Source organism: Pteropus alecto, unplaced genomic scaffold (genome assembly GCF_000325575.1).
Source record: "Pteropus alecto unplaced genomic scaffold, ASM32557v1 scaffold25, whole genome shotgun sequence".
Classification (NCBI taxonomy): domain Eukaryota; kingdom Metazoa; phylum Chordata; class Mammalia; order Chiroptera; family Pteropodidae; genus Pteropus; species Pteropus alecto.
This window is the reverse complement of record NW_006441955.1, coordinates 1,625,817-1,648,226: the sequence shown is the minus strand read 5'-3', so window position 1 is coordinate 1,648,226 and position 22,410 is coordinate 1,625,817. Positions and strand designations below refer to the sequence as shown.

At 51.5% G+C, this 22,410-nt stretch overlaps 1 protein-coding gene across 1 annotated transcript in view; it reads left to right on the top strand.

Annotated features, from left to right (window-relative positions):
* TRABD2B (TraB domain containing 2B) overlaps nucleotides 1-22,410 on the top strand; it is a 204,993-nt gene that overhangs the window by 153,903 nt on the left and 28,680 nt on the right. Inside the window, exon 3 of the mRNA XM_006919165.3 lies at nucleotides 16,707-16,853. Within this exon, the coding sequence (XP_006919227.1) occupies nucleotides 16,707-16,853 (147 nt within the window). The remainder of the gene's footprint in view (nucleotides 1-16,706; nucleotides 16,854-22,410) is intronic.

Sequence of the window (22,410 nt, the reverse complement as noted above, 5' to 3'; positions counted from 1 at the left end):
GGCTGACCCACCCTGCAGCAGTTGCTGCCCCAAATCTCTGCAGCCTTGCCAGGATCACAGAACACAGATGAATTCGGGGGCGGGGGCCACTGATAGGCTGGCCTGAGATGGGAAGGAAGGGGCCTGGCGTTCAGTGTGAAAAGCACTTGCTAGAAGATAGTGCTAGGGGGTTGGAGTGGCAGTCTGCTTGGGAGCTTGGAACAGCCCCAAGTGCCTGCCAGACAAGGACATTGCCAGGGTACCTCCAGGCCTGTGGAAACAGGTGGGTTCCTTCCAGTCCCAAGACCTGGGGCTGTGATTCCTGCTCCCAAAACCAAGTCCTGGAGTTGAGTCAGGCTCCTCCCGTCCCCCATGTCTGCTCCAACAGCCCTGGGATTCCTTAGACCCAGTTTTCAGATGACTGGCTTACTGCCTGTGATAGGCACTCGTGTAAAAGTGACACCCTGGAGCTTTTCACACACTGATGTCCCAGTCAGCTCAGGGTGAGAACCTGAGCTCATGGCGGGTGGAGGGGACGGACGGGACTTTCTGAAGGAAGGGAGCAAAGGGGGAGGGGAAGGAATTCCAGGCAAGGCACCGCCACACACAACACGACACAACACACACGCCTGGAAGGGAAGGCACAAAGACCCCAGAGGAAGGAAAGAACACGCTGCGATCAAAACCCCCCCCTACCACTCTGTGACCTTGGCAAGTTGTTTAACCTCCCTGAGCCTTAGTTTTGTTATTTTTCAAACTGAAATATTCATAATTACCATAAGATTTGGGGAAGAATTAAATGAGACTTTGTATGTGTGTGCATGTACAAAGTCCTCAGTATGTAATAAGTGGCATCTGTTGACTTCTTGTTATTCATACATGGGGAGGGAGCACGGGCAGTGAGACAGGCAGGGTAAGATGGGCGAGAATGAGGTGAGCAAGATGGCCTAGCAGCTGGGGCTCCAGCCTTGCACACAGCTGCTGACCTTGCTTAGAGCTCCTGGTCCCCCTTTCCTGCAGGGTTTCTTTTTTGCAGGGGTTCTTTCCTGGTGCCCCAGCAAACTTGGAGTGCTCCTCTGAGAGCAGACGAATCTACAGGCACATCCTAAGGTCTGTCCAAACATGTGCTCCTGCGCTGTGTGACTTTGGACAGGCCCCTATCCCTCTCTGAGCTCTGTCTGTCAAGTGAGCAGTTGGACTTGGTGGTGTGTAAGCACCACCTTCCCTCCTCTCCAGGTACCAGCTCCCTGCTGCTGAAAAGGGTAGAGGCTCAGGAGACTCAGGAATAGGAATTGGTAATAAAATGCCACTGGGTCATTTGTTCTTTCATTCATTCATGTGACAAAGACTTACTGAGCACATGTTATATGCTGAGGCCGGAGAGATATTAGTGGACTGAGCGAACATCACTGCCCCCATGCAGTGTCTTACATTCAAAGTGGGAAGAGATGTGATAAACAAGGGACTAACATCATGTGTTATAAGACGGTTGGTAAGTGGAGAAAAGTACAGCAGAATGAATGGGAATGGGAGTACCCGGGGCGGGCTGGTTACTATTTTAAGTCAGGGGTTCAAAGTGGACCTCGTCGTGAAAGTGAGGCTTCATGCAGAAGGCATCAGCCTTGAGTGCTCACTCCAGTGTGTTCCCAGGGCCCTTGACACTTCCTGTAAGAATTTACCCCAGTGGCTCTGGTCTGCTTCCCGAAGGAGAGCAAACATGTCCGATTCCACCTCTGCTTCCCCAGAACCCAGCCAGGGCCTTGTATCTAAAGGATTGACCTACGCAGGTCTAGAGCAGCAGCTTTGAACCTGGGGTCAGGGGGCCTTGTCACCCTTTTTTCCACCCCCGAGCGGGAAATCCTTCCTGGCACCACCCACGCTCAGAGGGTATATCAGCCTGTCCAACCCCAGACCCTGCACGGACATACCCAGGGGCGACAGACCCTGCTGTGTTCATCGGCCAGGGCCGCATCCACACCAGGCCCAGAATTCCATCTGCTGCCAAATTCCAGGGCTGGAAATAATGAGGCAGATTGTCCCTCACCGCTGATTGACTTTCAAGTTGCTCTGCTAAACTGGGTGCAGTTGAAGTTTTAGCAAGTCTCCCGGGGACCTCAGGCGGCTTCAGTTTCAGCCTTGTAAAGAACTGTTAAGATCCAATCAAAATAAATAAAATCAGATCCAGGAAAGCGATGTGTTTGTGACTACAGACGAAACACTCAGGATATTCATGCTGAAGCCCAGCACCCCGTTTTCTCGAGGATTCCTTACACCAGACTGGCACGGAACCGTGATCTCACCAGCATCTGCTCTCAGAGGCCCCGGCCGCCGCGAGCCTCCTGCCCCTGTGCGACTGGAGAGGAAAGTGCAGGCTGGGCTGGAGCACAGACTGTGTGACACGGAGGAGAGTCCCACACCATGGCTGCAGGGGACAATCCCACCCCGCAGGCCTGCAGCTTACTGGCCTGCCACGTGCCCAGCCCCGGGAAAACGCAGGCCGAGAAACACATGGTGTAACCACGGAGTCAGAAATGCCAAATCGTGGGATATCAAAGCCATGGAATGTGAGTGACAGACTTTTCAACTGCGAAAGTCGTAGATAAAGGCAGAGGATGTTCGAGCCCAACTCTGAAAATCACCAACCTGGACAGCCCAAAGTATCTCTTTCAAAATGTTCTTAGCCCAGCCCTTGGCTCTTCTGAACGTAATGATGAAGCAAATAAAGGCCGGGACAAGGTCGAAGAGAGAAGTATTCTCCCATCTCCATGCTCAGCCAGCCACTCCCTTACCAGTTCCACATACGCCCCCTCCCCTTGGCCTTAACGACATCCTGTGTTTGATGCTTCAGCTGGAATTTTTGCTCGAACTCTGGAAGAAAAATCAAAGGTATCTGAGAGAAAAATTCTGTGCAATGCCAAGAACCACCTCCCCACTCCTAAGGTTCAGCAAAATCAGCAGGGACACCGCAGAGGCCTCTTCCCGCAGCTAGACGAGCATCCGAGGAGCCCCGAGAGATCATTGTCAACAACACCCTCCTGTTAGAGATGGAAAAGCAGCTCCTTACAAGGAGAGGAAATCACTCGGGGTCACTCCGGGGAACCAGTCAGAGGCAGGTTGGGAAGCCAGGCCTCAGGTCCCCACTCCCACTCGCTGGCCGCCTGACCCGCCAAGAGCTGTATTCATCATTGACTGGTTGGCGCCATGTTTCCATTTGCCAAGCTTCACCCAGTCCAAGCTAGGGGGTCAGATGGGGCCTCCCTCCGTCCTGCCGGTGCCAGGCCGTGCTCGCAGGCAGGCAGGCCTGGGGCAGAGCCCGTCCTTCCCGGGCTTGGCTGCCCCCCACACTCAGCGCGCTGAAAGGCCCCCTTGTACGGCGGCCCTGCCTCCCGGCCGCAGCGCACAGCCCTGTTCTCTTACCTCATAAACGGCTAATTTGTTACATATTTTCTGACGCTGTAAATGGGAGAACAAAGACCTTTTCTCTCTCATATTTTTGTTCAATTATGTTTGTGGGGGAACTTGATCCCCTTCAAAGGGGGGCTGAGGAGCTGAGGGGGAGCCTCCCAGGCTTGCTGACCTCCCAGGCCTGCTCCTGGGCCCTGCTCCTGGGCCTGGGTGTGTCCAAGAGGGAGGGCAGCGAGGGGCCCCCATTCGTGTCCTATGAAGGCACTGGGCCCTCATCGCCAAGGGAATGGATGCCAGTCTCAGAAGCTGGTTGGCTCCTCCGGCGGGAGATAAAGTTTCCAGGAGGCAAACGTCAGGACTGAATAAAAAAGGTCCTTCCCACAGTCCTCATAAGTGTCCTGCTGTGGCCTGGGCCTGCCGGGCAGGGGATGCGCTCCCCGGCACTACAACCACGGTTCTCCCTGTAACTGCAGTATGTCCCCCAAGGACATCGATGCGGCAGGAACCTAGAGGGGAGTGGACTTTGAAAAGAGATGCTGCGGCTGAGAACCCCAGGACTGCTCCATTTTGGAGGCCCCTCCTAATGCTGAGGCTGGGGCCCGTGTTCGGGCTTTTCCCAGCTCTGGTTCCAAGTCTGGGCTCCCCGAATGCTACTTCCATCTTATTGCTGAAAAGCACACTTACTGGTTTTGAACACTGGCTCTCCCAATTGCAGATGCTGACAAAAGGAGGCAAATACGGACTGGAGCTGAAGGGAGGCCTTCTTTGAGAAAGTGAGCTTCTAAGCAGGGCAAAATGGATGTGTGGGTGTGGACAAGTTGGGGCTAACAGGGACCCCTGCCCCTGATCTGGCAAGGCCTTGATGGCAGGTCCAGACAGGGCAGTGGAATGCCAGCTTGGGTCTGAGGCCCCATGAGAAAGGTGGCAGGCAGAGGACTAAGAGGCTGGAGCAGTCCTCCTTCTGCCCATGATGGATCCTAGAAGCAGACTAGCCTTTTAATCAACACTTTTGGGGGTCCTTCTCTGCTCCCATAGCTCACACTCAGCCTGATTTCCCAGGTCAGACCTATACAGCAAGAAGGACTTAGACAGCATTGAGTATTTCCCATCTGCAGTGTAAGCAGATCTTTGCTCATCCAGAATATGTCTGACTTCTCTGTATTCTTTTCCCAAGACCCAAGGCTCAGATTTCAGTTCCACATTCTTTTGCCTCGGGTCTAAAAACATTTTCCCTTTCTGTGGTGGGGGTAAGGAAGGGATAAGGGGCATAAGAATCTCAAGCTGTCCAAGTAAAGCAGGCAGATGCCTCATTCCCGCTTTCGTCTGCATCCCGAAGCTTTCTCTGTGGCTTTGGGCACCTTCCTGCCCTCTCTGGACCCTCCCTCACCTGATGTTCTCTTGGCAGAGTCAAAGTCTCTAACACTCCCATCCTGCTGCCAGGAAGTGACTCCTGTGACTTTGAACAGGCAAAAAGTGGGAGAAACTGGGACTGCATTTTAGTTTTGTCTGTGAGATCAAGTTCTATGTAGCTGTCTCCTTTGATGGACTCTAGCAAGAGCTTCCGTCCTGACTGTCAAGGCCACAGGTCCCACGCCAGGCTCGTGCAGTCTTCTTTCCTTCCTGCCATTCTGAACCGGCTCTTCTTCTGCCCACCTGCTTCCCTGAGTGGGATTCAAGGCTTCCTGAAGTGGAGGAGAAGATGGAGGCCCAGCCCCAAAATTTGAGTCAGGGAGAGGGGGAAGTGTGTGCAAGGGGAGAGACTCAGAGCCCTGAGTTGGAGGGTTCTAGAACATCCAAGCCAGGAAAGATTTGGAATTCTAGCCTCCCTTCACTTTTTCCATGTATCCCCAAGTCACCCAGGCCCAGGTGGGGCCTCCTCACCTCTCCTGGCCGGGAGAAAGCTAAGACTGTCTCCTGTCTACAGTATGTGCTCCTCTAATCCTTTCTCCACACAGCAGCCAGAGGGCAGCTTCTAAACCGAAAGCCTAACCAACCGGTCAATCGCTTGCTTCATAACTTCAGTGGTTTCCTGTGGTCTTTCAGAGAAAATCAGAGCTCCAGATCCCACCTCTGCTCCCTGCTCCAGTCCCATCTCATACCTCCCACCAGCCACATGCTACCCTCCAGTCCACAGGAGTCGTCCCATTTCCCTGAGCTTGCCAACTTCTCCCAGCCTTCGCATGGGTGTTGACACTCCCTGGAATTTCTTTTCTTGCTCTTCTGCATGATAAGTGCACGTTGCTACCACACGTCCCTGCAGAATCACCTCCTCTGGTAATCTCATAAGTTGTCCTCCCCCGGCAGCAGAGTCTGTCCTTCTGCTGTGTCCATCCCTGAGCCTAGTTTTCAGGAGTGACGTTAGCATCTTTTTGCAAGTCTTCCTTGAGTACCTCTTCCCTTGCTCCACCCCACCCCTGACCTTGAGATCCTTGAGGATAGAAATGGTGCTGATTTGGTTCCCTGGCCCCAGCACCCAACACAGGGCCTGGAACCAATCCATATTGAACACTGAGGAGTGAATGAGAATCCATTCCACACAAGCTGCATCCTCAGAGCCATCCCACTGCTGCTTAGGGAACAGAAGTTTCTTAAAATGCCCTAAGGAAGGAGAGTAATGCTTTACAAGGTTTTTAGAATGCTAGCTCACTAGGCAAGGAGGACAAATATTATTTTCCTCACTTGGCAGATGGATGAACTGAGGCGCGGAGAAGAGAAGGGCTTATCCCATGTTCTCATAGAAACTCCACCAAAAGAGCCAGAACAGGAACTTTGCACAGCCTGCACGTAGCAGGGTCCGTATTTGAACCTGGGTCAGAGTCCTGCCTTTTCTGTTGCTATGCAATGTTCATGTCTGAAGCACTTAGTAGCTTGTGGTTTAGCAGACAAACGATTTCACTCACCAGCATGGAGTACTCACAGAGCCAGCCCCTCTCTTCCCACCCCAGGCCACCTGGAGGTGCCTGCTCCAATCCTGTCCTCCCTGGCTGCTGCCCAGGACCAAGGCAGAGCGGAGGTCCCCACACTGCTGGAGGGCCTGTGAGACTCCCCCCTCCTCCCTGCAAATTGGTAATTGCTGTGTGGTCAGACCAGAAGGAATTAGACAAGCCCTCTAGGAATTTCATACTGATTTTGCAAATGAAAATGGAGACTTGCCTTTTGAAGTCTAGGCAGCTGTGTCAGCAGGCAGGTCTGACACAGCAGGAAAAATAAAAACTGCACACTTCCAACCAAAGGATGCAGCCACTTCATAATAATAACGATGATGATGGTAACCAGGGCCACTGCCAACCAATCACCTACTGTGTAGACCATCCTTCCTCCGTATGCCTATTTGCTCATCTGTGGGTCTCCATCCATTTCAGCCTCCACAGGCCACAAGACCAGTGTCTGAAGATCAGGCAGAGAAGGGCCAACTACTCCTGCTGAGTAGAGTGCAGAGCCCATGGCCTGAGTTCGGAAGCCCTTCTCTGGATCCCCTCCTGGTCTGACTCCCGACACATCTTTAAACACGCCACCCACTTCCATGCGTTCCTTTCAACGCCACTCATCCCATACAGCCCAGCTTAAAGCCTGATTCCTTCACTGACTCCCAGGATGTGTCAGAAACCCCCTCTGATGCCCCAAAGCCCCTGGTTTTTTTTTTTCCTTTTATCAATAACTCATCACTTGGTTTTATACTCACCTGTTTCTCAGTCTATCTCCTCTACCACCTTGGAGTTCCTCAAAGCTTCATAACTGGGAATAGCCCAGCCTAAATGATTCTCTAGAATGTTCTAATACGTTTTGTTCTTTTTTCTCCATGCACAGTATATATTCAAATTAGGGGATCAGAGGTGGTTACTGGGGAGCAAAAAAAAAAAAAGATCCACGTAGGTGTCAAATAGTTGCCACCAGGGGCAGGGAGGGCTCGGTGCATTAAGCCTGGGCAGAGCTAAGACCCTTGGCCAAGGAGCCCCAACAGTAGGAGAGCATGGGATGTCATTTCCTTCTCCGAGCCTTGGTTTCCCTGTCTGTAAAATGGGGTCAGGAATGTTGGCCTCACAGGGCTGTTAGAAAGAATAAATGAGTTTTCATATGCAAAGTGTCTGGACCCGTGGCCTGTTTAAATCTTGAGATGGTGGGGTGTCACGCCCCTAAAAGTTGGGCTCATAAAACACGATGTCCAGAGCTGAGAGGCACTCCCACACTCTCGAGTTTCAGCCAGAGTCCTGTGACCTGGAGAGCAGGTTCCACCTTGGTCTGGGTCAGAGCCTGCGGCACCAGAATCTGGGTTTCCAGCCTCCCTTGGACTTATCTGTGCCTAAAACTGAAAACCAAAGGACCCCTCTGCCTCCAACAGGGCAGACCCCACAGGAACTCCTTTCCTAGAGACCCCAAGCTTCTGGCCTGCCCCTCCCACCCAGACCCAGCCCAGCTATCAACCTCCCTACCCAGCAGAATGCTAATCTCCTCATGTGGGTGGCTCTGGATTTATGAGCATTTCCTGGCATAACTTGAAGGACAGAAGAGGAAAGCTGGGATCTTTAAGGGTGGTCTTTGGGTGTGGCATTCAGAGAAAAGAAGGAAAGAAAGCTAGGGTGAGTCAGTCTCAGCTGCCCGCCCAGGAAAGCACAGAGAGCTCTGCCAGCCCACACTGCAGGGCAAATGGAGGATGTGGCCGGCACTGCCGGGGTCCGACGGGTGGGCGTGCACAGAGCAAGGAACATCTGTGCAAGAGGCCGAGTCAATGGTTCTTTGGGTTGTGGCTAAGGGTTTGGGGTAGGGTGTGGTGAGGGTGAGGGAGGGGCAAGCACAGTTCCTCCCCCTTCAGGAGGAAGACAGAGCTGCTTTCATCCTCCATCTGATCTCCTTGCTTTACTCTTGCCTCCCTGAATTCTGCATCAACACAGCTACCACAGCAGTCTTCTGCTCACACTCTCCAGGATTCCCATCTCACTCGGGGGAAGCTAGAGGTCTTCAAGGCCCACTGGCCCAACGGGATGTGCCCCCACAGCTCACCCACTCTACCTCTCTGACCATGCCCTAGAAATCCCTCTTCGCCTCTCCAGAGAGACCCTCTGCTCTCCCCGCTCTGCGCCTGAACTGATGCGACATCCCCCGGACTCCCTTATGCTAATTCCAATAGGAAGCACTGGCAGGAGGGGAGGGAAGTTGAGACAATTCTTGCTCCCACTCACTCCCTCCTCCCTGCAGGCCGCTGTGGTCTAGGCCAGGGAGTCGTAGCTGTGCGTGCTCCCCTCCCAAGGCTGTGGCTCTGAGCAGGTTCAGGTCCCTGACCCCACCCCCCCCACCCCCGACGCCATTCCCTTTAAGGCTTAGGAGAAGGAAACCTTTCCACTGCTGCTGCTGCTTCTCTCCACCATTCCCTGTCCACACCTCTGAATATTCCCGTCGTTCGGCATGCTTCAACTATCCTTTCAGTTGAACTTACTTCATTGGAGCTCATTTCCCTGGGAATGCACCATCCAATTTCTGTCGAGTCCCTGCCTGAGACAGACCTCATCTACCTATTCCCCTAGCTCACCCCTCTCCAGCCACACTGGTCTCCTTCCTGCTCCTCACACCCATCAGGCTTGCTCTACCTCAGGGCCTTTGCACTTGCTGTGCCCTCTGCCCAGAACACTCTCTTCTCAGATATTCACATGACCATCTCCCTCATCTCCAGCAGATGTCTTCTCAAATGTCACTTTATATTGTGCCCTTCCTGGACATCCTAAAATGTCAGCCACCAAGACACACCCACACCCACACACACACACACACACACACACACACACTTCCTATATTCCTTTCCTTATTTTCTCCTTAACAATGATAACTCTCTGACATAGATGTTTTACTAGTTGTTGTTGTTTATTGCCAGCTTCCTCCTACTGAAAGGAAAGCTCCTTTAGGGCAAGGACCTTTATTTGTTGTGTTTGCTGCTATATCTCCAGGGCCTAGAAGAATATCCAGTACCTAAGTGCTCAGTAAACATTTGTTCAATGAGTGTGTGACTTGGTCTTTTTCATGGGTGGGTAAAACAAGGCCTGGGGAAGAAAAGTGACTTGCCCAGGGCTTTGTTGTCAAGATTCCACTGGTGACTAGATCCTGGTCCTGCCTCTCAGCCCAGAGCCGGCCCTGGCTCCAGGAAACCTGTGTTTACTTGGATGCCCGCTGCTTAGTAGCCCAGTGTCTGGAGACAGGATTCTGTGCCGCAGGCCCTGGGGGACTCAGGATACTGAGCAGGAAGCAGGGAAGTTGTCGGGGCAAAGAGAATAAATAAATAAAACTTAGCCAAAGCCTGGTAGGCTCTAACCTTTGAGGAAATAACCCCCAGCTGGGGAAATCTTCCTGCCAGGCAGAGCTACCCTTCTCCCTAACCGAGGGCATTGACAGACTAATGTGGCCAGGGATCCAGAGGGCTCAGCTATCTTAGCTTTGCATCCTGAGAGCACTGGGTCCCGGCAGAGAGCTGCTTGGGATGGGATAATGGGATGAGTGACTCATTCGGCTTTTCATTCATTCATTCATTCTCTAAGTATTTATGAAGCATTTACTATGTAAGTCAGGCACTGTGCTGTCTGCTGGAGAAAGAACCACAAAGACAAATGATTTGCCTGCCCTTGGAGTGTCACCGTTGAGCAGGAAGGGCGAGCATTACACAGTAATGAAGCAGGGGGAGTGCAATGGTCCAGAAAATGTTAGATGTTTATGGGGCACTAAATAGGAGACCTGCCCAGTACATGGCCCAACGAAGTCCTCCTGAAGAAAGAGCATCTGCAGCCAGGTGAAAGGGAAGTGTGAAAGGTATGTGGAAAGAGGATTCCGGGCCGAGGGGGAGCAAGGGGAAGGTCTTGAGGCTGGAACGAAGAGCTTGGCACAAATGAGGGTCTGAACGAGGTTCCGTCAGTCCAGGACAAGGAGGAGAGGCCATGGTCCAGGTGGGTTTACCTTGGGAATGGCGACCTCTTTCCTCTCCTCATATGTCATCTCTGACCAGACCCCAGGGCTAACATTCTGGCACCTCTCCCGCTTCTCAGCTGACTGCTCAGAATTTGGGCCTCGAACACTGGCCCCTACTTGTCTGTTTATGCCTGTCTGTCCTGCCAGTGGTCGGATGGAGGTGGCTTGGTGGGTGGAGACTAGGGGCATCAGAAAGAACCAGCACCTGTCAGCTGGACCTGTGTTTGAATCCTTACTCCATTTCTTCAATGTAAGACCTTGGGCAAGTGACTTCGCTATCTCAAGGCCTCAGTTTCCTTCATTTGTCATGTGGGAATAACAATCCCTTTTCCAAAAGGATTATGGTGTGGGATCGTCTCTCAATATCCTTACAATGGCTCGTGGAACCTGGTTTGCTAATCAGTTGGCTTCAGGTACCATCACTCGCTTCCTTGTTCACTCAGCTCCAGTCACCCTGGCCTCTGCTCCTCCTCACATATGTACAGGGCCTTTGCACCTCTGTTCCCTCCTCTCTCATCACTCCTCGCCCCTTTCCTGCTTCATTTTCTCTGTGTAATGCATACTGTATTTGTCAGAGTTCCTTGGAGAAACAGAACCCATGGGATATATAGACAGACAGACCGACTTAAATACATACATTCATTTACTTTAAGGAACTGGCTCACACATTGTGGAGGCTGGCAAGTTCAAAATGTGCAGAGCAGGCTGGAAACCCAGGGAAGAGGAGTAGATGCTGTGGTTCAAGTCCAAAGGCAGTCTGAGGGCAGAATTCCCTTCCTCGAGAGAAGTTGGTCTTTTAATTAAGGCCTTCAATTTGTTGAATGAGGCCCACCCTCATCCAATTCTAATGGAGCTTAATCTGCTTTCCTCAAAGCCTACTGATTTAAGTGTTAATCTCATCTTAAAAGTATCTTCACAGAAACATGTAGAATAATTTTTGACCAAATATCTGGGTACCATGGCCTAGCCAAGTTGACAAATAAAATTAACCATCACGAGTTCACCCCTTGTCAACTCGGCACCCATGTACATCCCCTTAAATCATACTTAATTAACTCCAGGTAAAGACACTAACAAGGACACGATTCTGCCTGGCGTGATACAACGATCTTGTGTACAACCAAACACACTAATGGCTTCTGCAGAAGAGGATGCAAACTCTTTGTGCGATGTTTACTCTTCTCCTCGATATCCCATAACTTACATATATGATGGAAAGTTAGCAGTACTTAAATACTCTGATATAAAGTCAATGTATCTCACGTTACGTGATGAGGACAAGAAAAGAAAAAAGAGAAGAAAACAAAGACTTTACACACACGCACACACATTCTTAACAAAATAAGAAAGAAATAGTCCTGACAACAAGAGTCCTTGTTTCTGTAACTGGTCACATGGGCATAGCTGGTATTTATAACTACCTTCTTCCATTACCACTACCATTACCGTACTCCCTTTGCCTTCTGCAAACACCTCGGCCAGTCATGGTTCTTTACCTAGTGGGGTGACTTAAACCTTCATTCCTGAAGGTTTAAGGCCATTAATTTATAACTACCTTCTTCCATTACCACTACCATTACTGTACTCCCTTTGCCTTCTGCAAACATTACCTGAGCATTCCTGAAGGTTTTAGGCCATTAGTAGTCCTGTCTGGGTTGGATTGTTGTAGTTTTCCATTGATGTCAATTAAGCACAGGGTGTGATGACATGAAGAGACCCCCTAAGCAGCGGTCCCCAACTTTTTGGCACCAGAGACAGGTGCTCCTAAGAGATTCTAATGCCTGATAATCTGAAATGGAGCTGAACCAGTGCTGGGGAGCAGCTGTAAATGCAGATGAAGCTTCTCTGGCTCACCCGCCGCTCACCTCCTGCTGTGTGGCCCAGTTCCTAACTGGCCACAGACCAGTACTGGTCCACGGCCCAGGGGTTGGGGACCTCTCCCCTAAGAGATCTGCTGTACTCCAGACTTACTCTTCCTCACCTCCTTTGTGGAGCAGCGGTCCAGCTCACCCTGGCAGTCAGGATCAGTCGCCCAGCCAGCACACTAACTCCCTTCTTCACTTGTTGATACAGAGGCCTGAGGAGCCTAACGTGGCCAGAAAGTAGTCTTAACCTCCAGCTCAATGGGATCATTGTTATGTCTCTAACATTCTAAATATTAATATTTTACTGATCATTTTATTTATTCTCTGTTTTCCCTTCTAGCAGATGAGCTTGATGAGAGCAGGATCTGGGTCCGTTTTGGCCCTGACTAAATCCCCAGCATCTAGAACGGGGCCTGGCACGTGGCAGGTGCTCAGTAAGCATCGCTGAGCTTACTGTGAGAAGTGCCCATTGCCCACGTCAGAGCCCCAGCCTCAGAGCCAGGCCTGTCCAAAGGAGCCTTGGGTCCTAACATCTTTCTTAACAAAGGGGCCCAGCTGCCTTCCTCTCACAATGCAGTTGCCGAGCTGTCAAGTGAACACAAGGCCTCTGTGTTCACCATTCCAGTCCATTTAGGACTGTTTACTAGACTAATCTGGAACAATAAACCTGTCCCCACCCTCCTGGCGCCTGCCTCACTCCATCCTAGGCCCATGTTTGAAGATGTGTTTAAATTCTGGGCCTACACTCAGCAGACGCCGTGGGCCAGCTCCTGGCCAGGGAGCACTGGTAAGGGGGGCCACCGGGATACTCAGGGCCCCTTGGTGGCCGGGCCTGCCACACAGCCATCCAGGGAGTGAGGCAGCTTTAGTCTTCACCTGGTGTTTGTTATTCCATGTCAAAGCTTTATCGTAAACATTATCCTAGAGTGTGCCACCAAGGCTACGTGCAGGCGAGGAGGGTTTGTTATTCTAAAGTGGCCGGGAACAGAAGGCACGGAGGCCTAGGAGTCTGGGAGCAGTGCGGGCTTGGGAATTCAGGGTGAACGAGAGAGAGGCAGCAATCAATACCAGGCGCTTCTTCTGTACAGGGCCTAGAGGCCCCACTTACCGCCCTCTACTGTCATGGCCAATTGGCAAATCTGCCTCTAAAATGAGCTCCATGTGGGTAGGAACCAAACCCAATTAATACACCAACCCCAGATCCCTGCAGAGAAACAACAGAAGGTAAATGTTTGTTGAACGAACGAATGGAATGAATGAATGAATGAGTGCAACTTTCCAATATTTGTTGGAAGCACTAAGAATGCTCATGAAGGAGCTCATTTTACTTTGGAGTCCTGGACATGGGGACCTGATCATTTTATTTATTCTATTCATCATTTTATTAGGAAATCACAGACATGATTTCAAACCCCAGCTCAGTCCTTTACAAGCTGTGAGGCCTTGGGCCTGTCCTTCCCGTCTGCTTCTTTGGTTTCCTGTCTGTAACAGGGACACCATCCCTGCTGGCCGTCCCTCAGGGAGAGCAGAGGGAGGCCCCCGTGGGCAGTGGTAAACCAAGGGGAGCGTTCCACGGTTAGACTACCCAGGCCCAAGGGCACGCCCCAGCCCTCTCTAGCTTTTTCACTTTGGGTGAGTTATTTAATGTCTCTTTGCTGCAGTTGTGTTTTTTTTTTAATCTATTAAATGGGACTGATACTAGACCTATCTCAGAGTTGCTGTAGAGGTTAAATAAATTAATATGAGCTTAAAGGGTTCCTGACACATAATAAGTGCTCAATAAAAATAGTGATCCTAGTAATGAATGGATGAGGACTGCCTCATAAATTGCAAAGGATGGATACAAGGCAGGAGGTATGGGGATAGGGACCTGTGATTCAGGGGCAGCCTCCTTCCTTCTGAAGCAGTTCCTGAATGTCTGTGGTCCAACAGTGAACACAGAGGCAGGCTTCCTGCCTACACCAGGCTCTTGGTCTAGACAGGCAAGGAACAGCAGATTATCTGAAATGGACACTTGATGGGATAAGTGCCAAGATCAAAGGAAGCACAGGGGTCTGTGGGAGGCACCAAACCCTGCCAGGGGTTGGGGAAGTTCGGGATGACAGGCTTGGGTTTGGTCACAGCCTACCACACTCAGCTGTGCCACACTGGGAATGCCTCTTCAATGATCAGTAACAAGCTAATAATAAATATTCCCTGGCCATTTCTGGCTATTTCACAAGGCTCCAGAAAGAAAATAGGTATGGCACCGTATGTGGGATGAATGTGTACTGTGGACATCCAGAAATCCAGCCCCAGGGCCCAAGGCGCTGCAAAGCATCTTGGGGTGGGTGTCAGGAGACCTGGGTGTGAGCTCACTTTGCCCGCTGGTCACTGTGTGGCCTTGAGTAAACCCATCCTGCCCGCTCCGGGGCCCTGTCTCCTCTCCTCTTCTATATGACAAGGACTTAGGATGAGATTAGTGGTTCTCAGCTGGGCTCCAGGGGTACCTATGGGTTCCACAGAGAAGCTTTGGGTACCCTTGCTGCAGGGAGACATTGAGCCAGCAGGACTTCAGGCTCCAGCCTGTGTCCCTTATATCAGTCAGGGAAGTTTTCATTTTTATTGGCTCCACATTTTAAATTCCAAGGTTACGTTCCCTTTGGAAAACAATAATAACAAAAACAAACAAACAAACAAAAAGAATTCTGTGGCTAAAAAAGGTTGAAAAACCACTGGACCAGGTGACCTCCACAAGCCCTTCCAGCTCCAGTCTAGAAAGGCTTAGGTCTAACTGTTTTCTTCTGTTATTTAGCAAGCATTTATCCAGCACTTTCTAAATGCCAGAACTGTTCTTAGCACCCTACAGACTGTAACGTGCTTAATTCAGTAGAACACCTAGCTCAATGAGGGCCGCATGACTGAGGAAGTGACTTCATGTGGCTAGGAGGGTCCAGGAGAGCCATTTTCCTTGAGGCAAGTCTTCTGGGTGCCTGAGCAGATGACCTCACCACAGGCTAGGTGCTGCTTGGCCAGGCCGACTCTGAGAAGTATCAGGGCAAGATGTGGTCACAGGAAGTCTGTGTGTCCCAGCTCCCAGAGGAGGAGAGCAGAGCACTCCAGCTCGACACGGATGCTTTCATCCAAGGCATGAGCCATGAAGGAGGAAGTGCTTGTTGCCTTAGCAATGTCTTCAGCAACAGGGCCACTGCCTCCTGTGATCTATCCCCAGCCACCATGCTGCCATCAACACCCTGCACCAGGTGGCTGCAGATCGGATTTCAGGGGTGATGGTCAGAGCCTGGAGAAGGCCCAGAGGTGGGATGGTGGGGTGTGACCTCATCTCCAGCCAGCTCATTAGGGGGAGCAGCCCGGGTTACTGCATCTCAGCACAATCCAACTCTCCTGCCTGCCAGAAACAAATGTAGGAGACGGAGATGGGTGGAGGTGATCGCACAAGCACAAGCTCGGCCCCATTGCCCATGACAGTATTTTGGCCAGATTTCGTGTACCTATTGTGTGAGCCTTTCTGTTCGCATTATGTGTTCTGGAGCCATGCGTCTGATGCCACTTGGTAGGAACTTCTGCCATGTGGTGCTCGTGTGCCCCAAATGCAGACAAGAATTGAGGAAGTTCCTTCTCCTCCTGGGCCTCAGTTTCCTCATCTAAAATGGGACATTTTAGGTCATTTCTCAGGGCCCTTCTACCTCAGGCAGGCCATATTCCATTACAACCGTGGTCCCCAAATGCCAGAAGCAATCAGGCTGTAGAGAAGTTCCCAAGGAGCCTGTTAAACACATGCATCCTGGGCTCAACCTCAGAGATTCTGATCCCAGGGTTGGGGCCTTGGCATTTGATATGCTACATAACACACCAAGTGATTCCGATGCCTGGGTCTACCCGGGACACAGCTGTGCCCCCAGAGCCTGGCATGGTGGCCCGGAGCACCAAGGAGCTTGAGGAAACACATGCTGGGTGGGCTCGGAGGGGCCCAGCTCCTAGGCCTTTGCCGGGTGTGAGGATGGCTTCCGGAGCAGGTGGCATTTCGCTTGGGTCTTGACATCGAAGTGGGCATTTTCTGTGTTTTGTTTATTTGTTTGTTTTGCTTTGTTTGGAGGGTGCCCTTGATTACAAAATGAGCCATCTATGCTCGTTCTAGAACTTTCCTAAGCACAGGGAAAGAAAGGAATCCAAAGAAAAAACTCACCCATCATTCAAAAACCCAGACACGCTACAGTTCTCATTTTGCCACATCGTTAGATAAGATGTTGTCACCCAGAGCCGGAGTGGGGACCTGTGTGGGCAGAAGGCGGGAGACGAGAACAGGCTGCATGTGTTCAGAGGCCAGTGAGTAAGGAGCGGGAAGTGTGGAAACATTCAGCCTGCGCCAGCTGGTGCTGGCCCCACACACCTTCTCCGTTTCGAGGCCTGTTACCCAAAGTCCAGAGGGAAGAACGCCAGTCCCGGAGGTGTCAGAGACCTCGGCCAGGTCCCTGAGCACAGCCCTTATTTCTCTCTCTTTCCTCTGCCCAGGTGCTGTTTGCCCTGAACCAGACTCTGCTGCAGCACGAGAGCGTGCGGGCCGGAAGCCTGCAGGCACCCTACACCACGGAGGACCTCATTAAGCACTACAACTGCGGAGACCTCAATGCCGTCATCTTCAACCATGACACATCCCAGGTGAGGCTCCCCTCCTCCAGCCCAGACAGCCTCTGGGTCACCAGCTCCCCAGGCCAGGCCCATATGAACCCACCTGGCATGTATTAGACACCTACTATGAGCCGGGTGCAGGCAGTCTCTCCAGCCATGGCGAGCAAGAGCTGTTGGGATCCCCATTTTACAGATGGGAAAACTGAGGCTCAGAGAGAGAAAGAGACTTGTCCAAGGCCACACCACTCATTAGTTGTTGGGTTACAGAGTTATCAAGAGTAGCACTTGAACCTGCTGTGTGTAGAACCTGGAAGCTTAGCCTGGAAGAACAGGGAGGCCTCCGGGAGGCTCAGGTCAGCATCTGGGGAAATTAAAGCCCAGAGAGAGCAAAGTCCACAATTATTCAGAGCTTGGGCTTGAGTCCAGCCCAGGGCATTCTGCCTTGAGGAAAATTATCATCAGGCTGGGCAGACAATAGGTGGGACCCTGAGAGCTAAGCATGACTCCATCAGGCCCCCCAATGCCCTCGGGATAAATTCCGAGATACTTCAACCAGCATTCAAGGCTCTCTGTGTCCCACCCTCCACTGGCCTTGTCACAGCCCAGGTCCCTCACCACACAGAGCTTGTTCTGCTGACCAGTGCCACATGCAGCTCTTCCCCACTGCAGTTTGCCCTTTCAGAGTGATCTGCCTTTGTCCAGGCTTCTCCCTCCTGATGACCTCCCACTTGGCCATGGTCAAATGTCACCTTCTCTGAGAAACTCTCCCTGACTCTCTGGATGGAGTTACGTATTCTCCCAGATACTTCTAGGCCTGCTGTGCTTTCTAGGTCATGGTGCTTGGATGTTCATTCATTCAAGAAGCAGTTGTATTAGTCAGAACAGGCCACTTCCCTGCTCAGGACGCTGTAATGGCTCCTCATTTTTCTCAGGGAAAAATCCAGAGTCTCTACAATGGCCTGCATGGCCCGTGTCTTCTCCCCGCAACGTCATGTCCTCGGCCCTCCCTTCACACCCGCCACTCCAGCTGCATGGGCTTCCTTGCTGTTCCATGAGCCCACCTGGCATGTTTTACTTTGGCACCGGCTGTTCCCTCTGCCAGGAATACCTTTCCCAGGTGTCACCAGGGCTCACCCCTGCTCTGCCTTCAAGGCTTAATTCAAATATCATCGTCTCAATGAGGCGGGCCCTATCTACTCAACCTAGAATTGCAACCTGACTTCCACTCTCACACTCTCCTCCCCTTTCTTATGCTCTGCATTTTCCCCATGGTCTTTATCATTTTCTCACACACTTATATATCTTGATTCACTGATTAGTGATTAGTTACTATCTGTCCTTCCTCACTAGAGCAGAGCTCCCTGAGGGCAGCTGGCCCTATCTACTCAACCTAGAATTGCAACCTGACTCCCACTCTCACACTCTCCTCCCCTTTCTTATTTTCCCCATGGTCTTTATCATTTTCTCGCACACTTATATATCTTGATTCACTGATCAGTGATTATTTACTATCTGTCAGGATCTGTTTCATTCAACGGTATATTCCAAGTGGCTAGAGCAGTGCCGACCATAGAGCACAGTGACAGTGCCGACCATAGAGCAGGACAGGCACAGTGATGTGAAAAGGGCTATTGAGGAGACCAAGACAGACTCAGAGGAGAGATGGGGAGATTCGCCCAGCGATCTGCGTGATCCTTGCTGTGAGGAAGATCAGAGGATGTGTTTGGAGCCTACAGCAGGAGCAGGAATTTAGATGGGCTTGGGGGTCGGGAGTGGGGCTGGGATGAGAAGGAAAGATTCCTGCAATATGAGAGGTTAGAGAAGAACGTGAATTGGCCACAGAGAGGAGGAGGAAGAATGTTCCATCAGGAAACTGCATGCGAACAAGGCGGAGACAAGAGAGAGAGGAAAGGAGAAGTGTGAGCATTGGGCTGGAGGCACAGCCGGGATCAAGCCGAGGAAAGATTCCTGCAATATGAGAGGTTAGAGAAGAACCTGAATTGGCCACAGAGAGGAGGAGGAAGAATGTTCCATCAGAGGAAACTGCATGCGAACAAGCCGGAGACAAGAGAGAGAGGAGAGGAGAAGTGTGAGCATTTGGGCTGGAGGCACAGCCGGGGACCAAGCCATGACATTCTTTCGGAATGCCGCCCCACTAAATCCAGAGCTTGAGGGCAAGGCTGGGGTGCTCATCTGTCGGTCCTGGTGCCAGCATAGAGCCTGGCACAGAGCGTGCATCCGTGAGCAGCTGTCACATGAGTGAATGTGGGTGTGTGTTGTGCTCCATACAGTGTAGAGAGTAAAAGAGGGAGGATCTGTAGACTCGGCCACAAGAGGCCCAGGATTCCAAGAGAACTCTGACACCATGAGGCTCATAGACGTTTCACCAGTCATTCACTTCGTGACAGAGCCGCACCCTATGTCATCCACTAGGAATAGGCTAGGAGCCCTGAGCAGCCAGAGAGCTCTGTGGCAGAGGGGACCTTGTCACCGCTTAAGATAGCTTGACCATGATGTGGCTGGGCTGGGGGGAGAAGTATTCAGGACAGGGCCCTGACAAGGCTGCAGCTGACACTAAGCTGAGAGAGGGAGGAAGGGGGTGACCTCAGGTGATAGCAAGCTCAGATTTTCTTTGAGCCTGTGTCCAGAACCACTGATTTGTCTCTGGCAGGTGAACTGCATCTGAGGTCTCCTGGCAGTGCCCGTACTTGATATTGGTTCACCCAGATTAGAGTGGCGACCCAGGCTGCACCCAGGCATGCACAGGCAGTCTATCCCTCAGGGCGTAGCCGTAGGGCAGCACGGCTAAATCCAGTGCCCATGTGCCAGTGGAGAAAGGGTCCAGGTGCGGTAGGGCTATGTCTGCAGCTGGGGGCCTCAAAGGCTGCAGGAGCTGAGGACACAGGGGCTGTGGGGGTATGATCACAGATTCAGGATGATGGTAATATTGGAGCGAGGCTGGAGAGCAGAGTAGGGTGAGGATGAAGGAAGGGACCGGCAGGCAGAGTAATCTGCCTGGTGAGGGTGCAGGAAGGTGAGAGGTCCTGAGAAAAGATATGCAGAGCAGAGGGCAGATCACATGGGGGTGAGAATGTCCGCTGAGGGGAGGAAGCCCTGGAGTGCTCAAGCCTGAGATTAGTGTGGTCATAAATAGGCCTGTGGCTACAGTGCCAAGGATAATGAGGTGGCCTCTGGAGGCCAGGAAGAGACAGGCAGAATGCCCAAGGTGATAACGTTGAGGAACAGGGGCCGAGAGCACATTCTTCCCGGTCTACCTTGCTTCCCCACCCACCTCACCTTCAGAAATGGCTGAGGCTGACCGCCCACAGCTCCAAGGTCACCTGCATTGTCAGTGCCCCCAAATCAGAATGATCCCTCCCCTGCGAAGTCTTGTCTGAGATCCCTAGACTGCATTAGGTATAGAGTGGCCATATATTTATCATCTAAACTCAGGCACTTCTGAGAGTGAAAGCTAATATATAATTAAAGGTCAGAATAATTAACAGAATAATTAACAATCTACCCTAGCCATGAACCTAGACTGTCATGGAGAAACCAAGACACATGGTCACCCTGTTAGGTGCCTCTTTCCTTCCTCAGTCCTTCAGCACCCTCTCAAAGCACGGATCCCACAGTGTTCTCATGTGAAGTCTGACTCCCCACTGGGCTGCAAGTTCTATCCAGGGCAGCAGACCCGGGCCGAGGGCTCTCTGTGGCCCTCTGGCCCAACACAGGCGAGACTGGTGAAAGTTCTCGGAAGTTGTCTGTTGGATGGGTGGGGTAAAGAGAAAGGATGAGGCCATTGAGGTCAGTGACACATGAAGACTGAGCACTTGACTGCCAGTCCTAGTCATGGGTCAGGGGAGCCTACACTGAGGTCATCCCCCGTGGCCCCACCCCAGCTCTGTCCGGCCTATCTTCTCTTTACCCCATCTCAGACCCATCACCCTAGGGCCCTGGGGCCCTGACGTGTCCTCTTTAAAATCTTATCGTGCATCCTGCACTTAAACTTTTCAAAGGAGATTTAAGGCTGCCGACAAGTCTAATGACATCATTAATTTGCTCCCATCCCACCCACACCCAAACCCAGGCCCCATCCTTGGCATGGAGCCCATCATCATGAACCGGGCAAGAGAATGTCAGCCAGCTGCTGGGCAGCCAGGGAACTGGAGTGTCTAGCCCAAATCCTCTGCAGCTTTGATGTTGAAATTTCTGGTTCTTGTTCTTGTTAAATTTTTTTTAGCTCCCTAAGGAATGGAGATTTATCTTCCCACAAATGCACACTCGTCAGGAAGCAAAGGAGGGAAGTCGTCTGCCTGCACCCTTGATAGAAGGGCAGGGGAACAGAATACCGCCATCATGGCTCTCTGAAGATTCTGAAGGAATGCTTTGTCATCTCTGTCTCTGCCCCCTGCCTAGGGCCACCCTTCACTGTAGCCTCTGCCATCATAAGGGAAAGGTGACAGAGCTAGCTTCATCCCCCAGGCCAGTTGTACAAAGCTGACATTCAGTCAGGATTTCTTTTGTGCCATGCACTGTGCTAAGTGCTTTCCAAAACTGATCTTACTTAATTCCAACAATGTATATTACCCCCATATTACCAGTTTGGAAACCGAGTCTCAGACAAGCCAAGTTACTTGCTAGTTATAGAGGTCACCCAACTGGTAAGTGGCAAAAGAGGGGTTCCAGCTCAAGTTATCCTGGCCATCAGACTTCAGGACCCACATTCCTACTACCATAACTCTACTGCCTCTCAGCTCATTCACTCATCCATTCATTCACTGATTGAACAGATATTTATTTGTTGGTACAACATCGTCTCACATTCTTTCCTGTGTCCAAGGAATGAAGAGAAGCCTATGAGGGCTGTTTCCAGGAATAACCCTTCCAAGTCACAGCTCTCTGTTCCCCCTTTACTCAGAAGCCTGCAGTGTTGCCTTTCTCATAGCTAAGGTCTAACTGTGGTCTGTTTTGTCAGGGCTGCCAATCATCCCTTCCACGGTTGGAGGAGGGCATAAGGGCTCCATTTCCTCATTTATCCGCTTGCCAAACAATCCCTGAACACCAACTCTGTGTTGGCCCTGTTGGGCACTGGCATGGCTGCTGTGTACAGCTATACGGGTTGTGCAACACACAAACTTAGGATACGCCAGTCACATCATTGTCTTGTCCAGCCTAGAACAGCAAATTAGGGCTTTCTGGCAGAGAAGCCCCACTCTCTCACTCTGGGGAATTCACTGATCCTTGGCCAGCAGATATCAGAGACAGACAGCTGTCTCAGCCTTCTCGAAGTCCCTTGGGGTTCACCCTCCATTGACGCCTCTATTTTCCTCAGAAAGACAGTTGGCAACTCTTCAGGGGCTCTAGAAGTGATGCAGTTGGGCCACACGACTCTTCTTGGGACTGAAACCTGCAGAAATTATTCTCTTTATGCCAGACTCTCTATCTAGCTAATTCACCAGTCAGCTAGGCCTCATGTTCTGTGCTTTCTGCGTGGGTTGATGAACACAGAGAAATGGAAGAAGGGACACCATGTGGAGGACATCCTGTGAGCAAGAGCTTGGAAGTTGAAAAGACATGGGCAGGT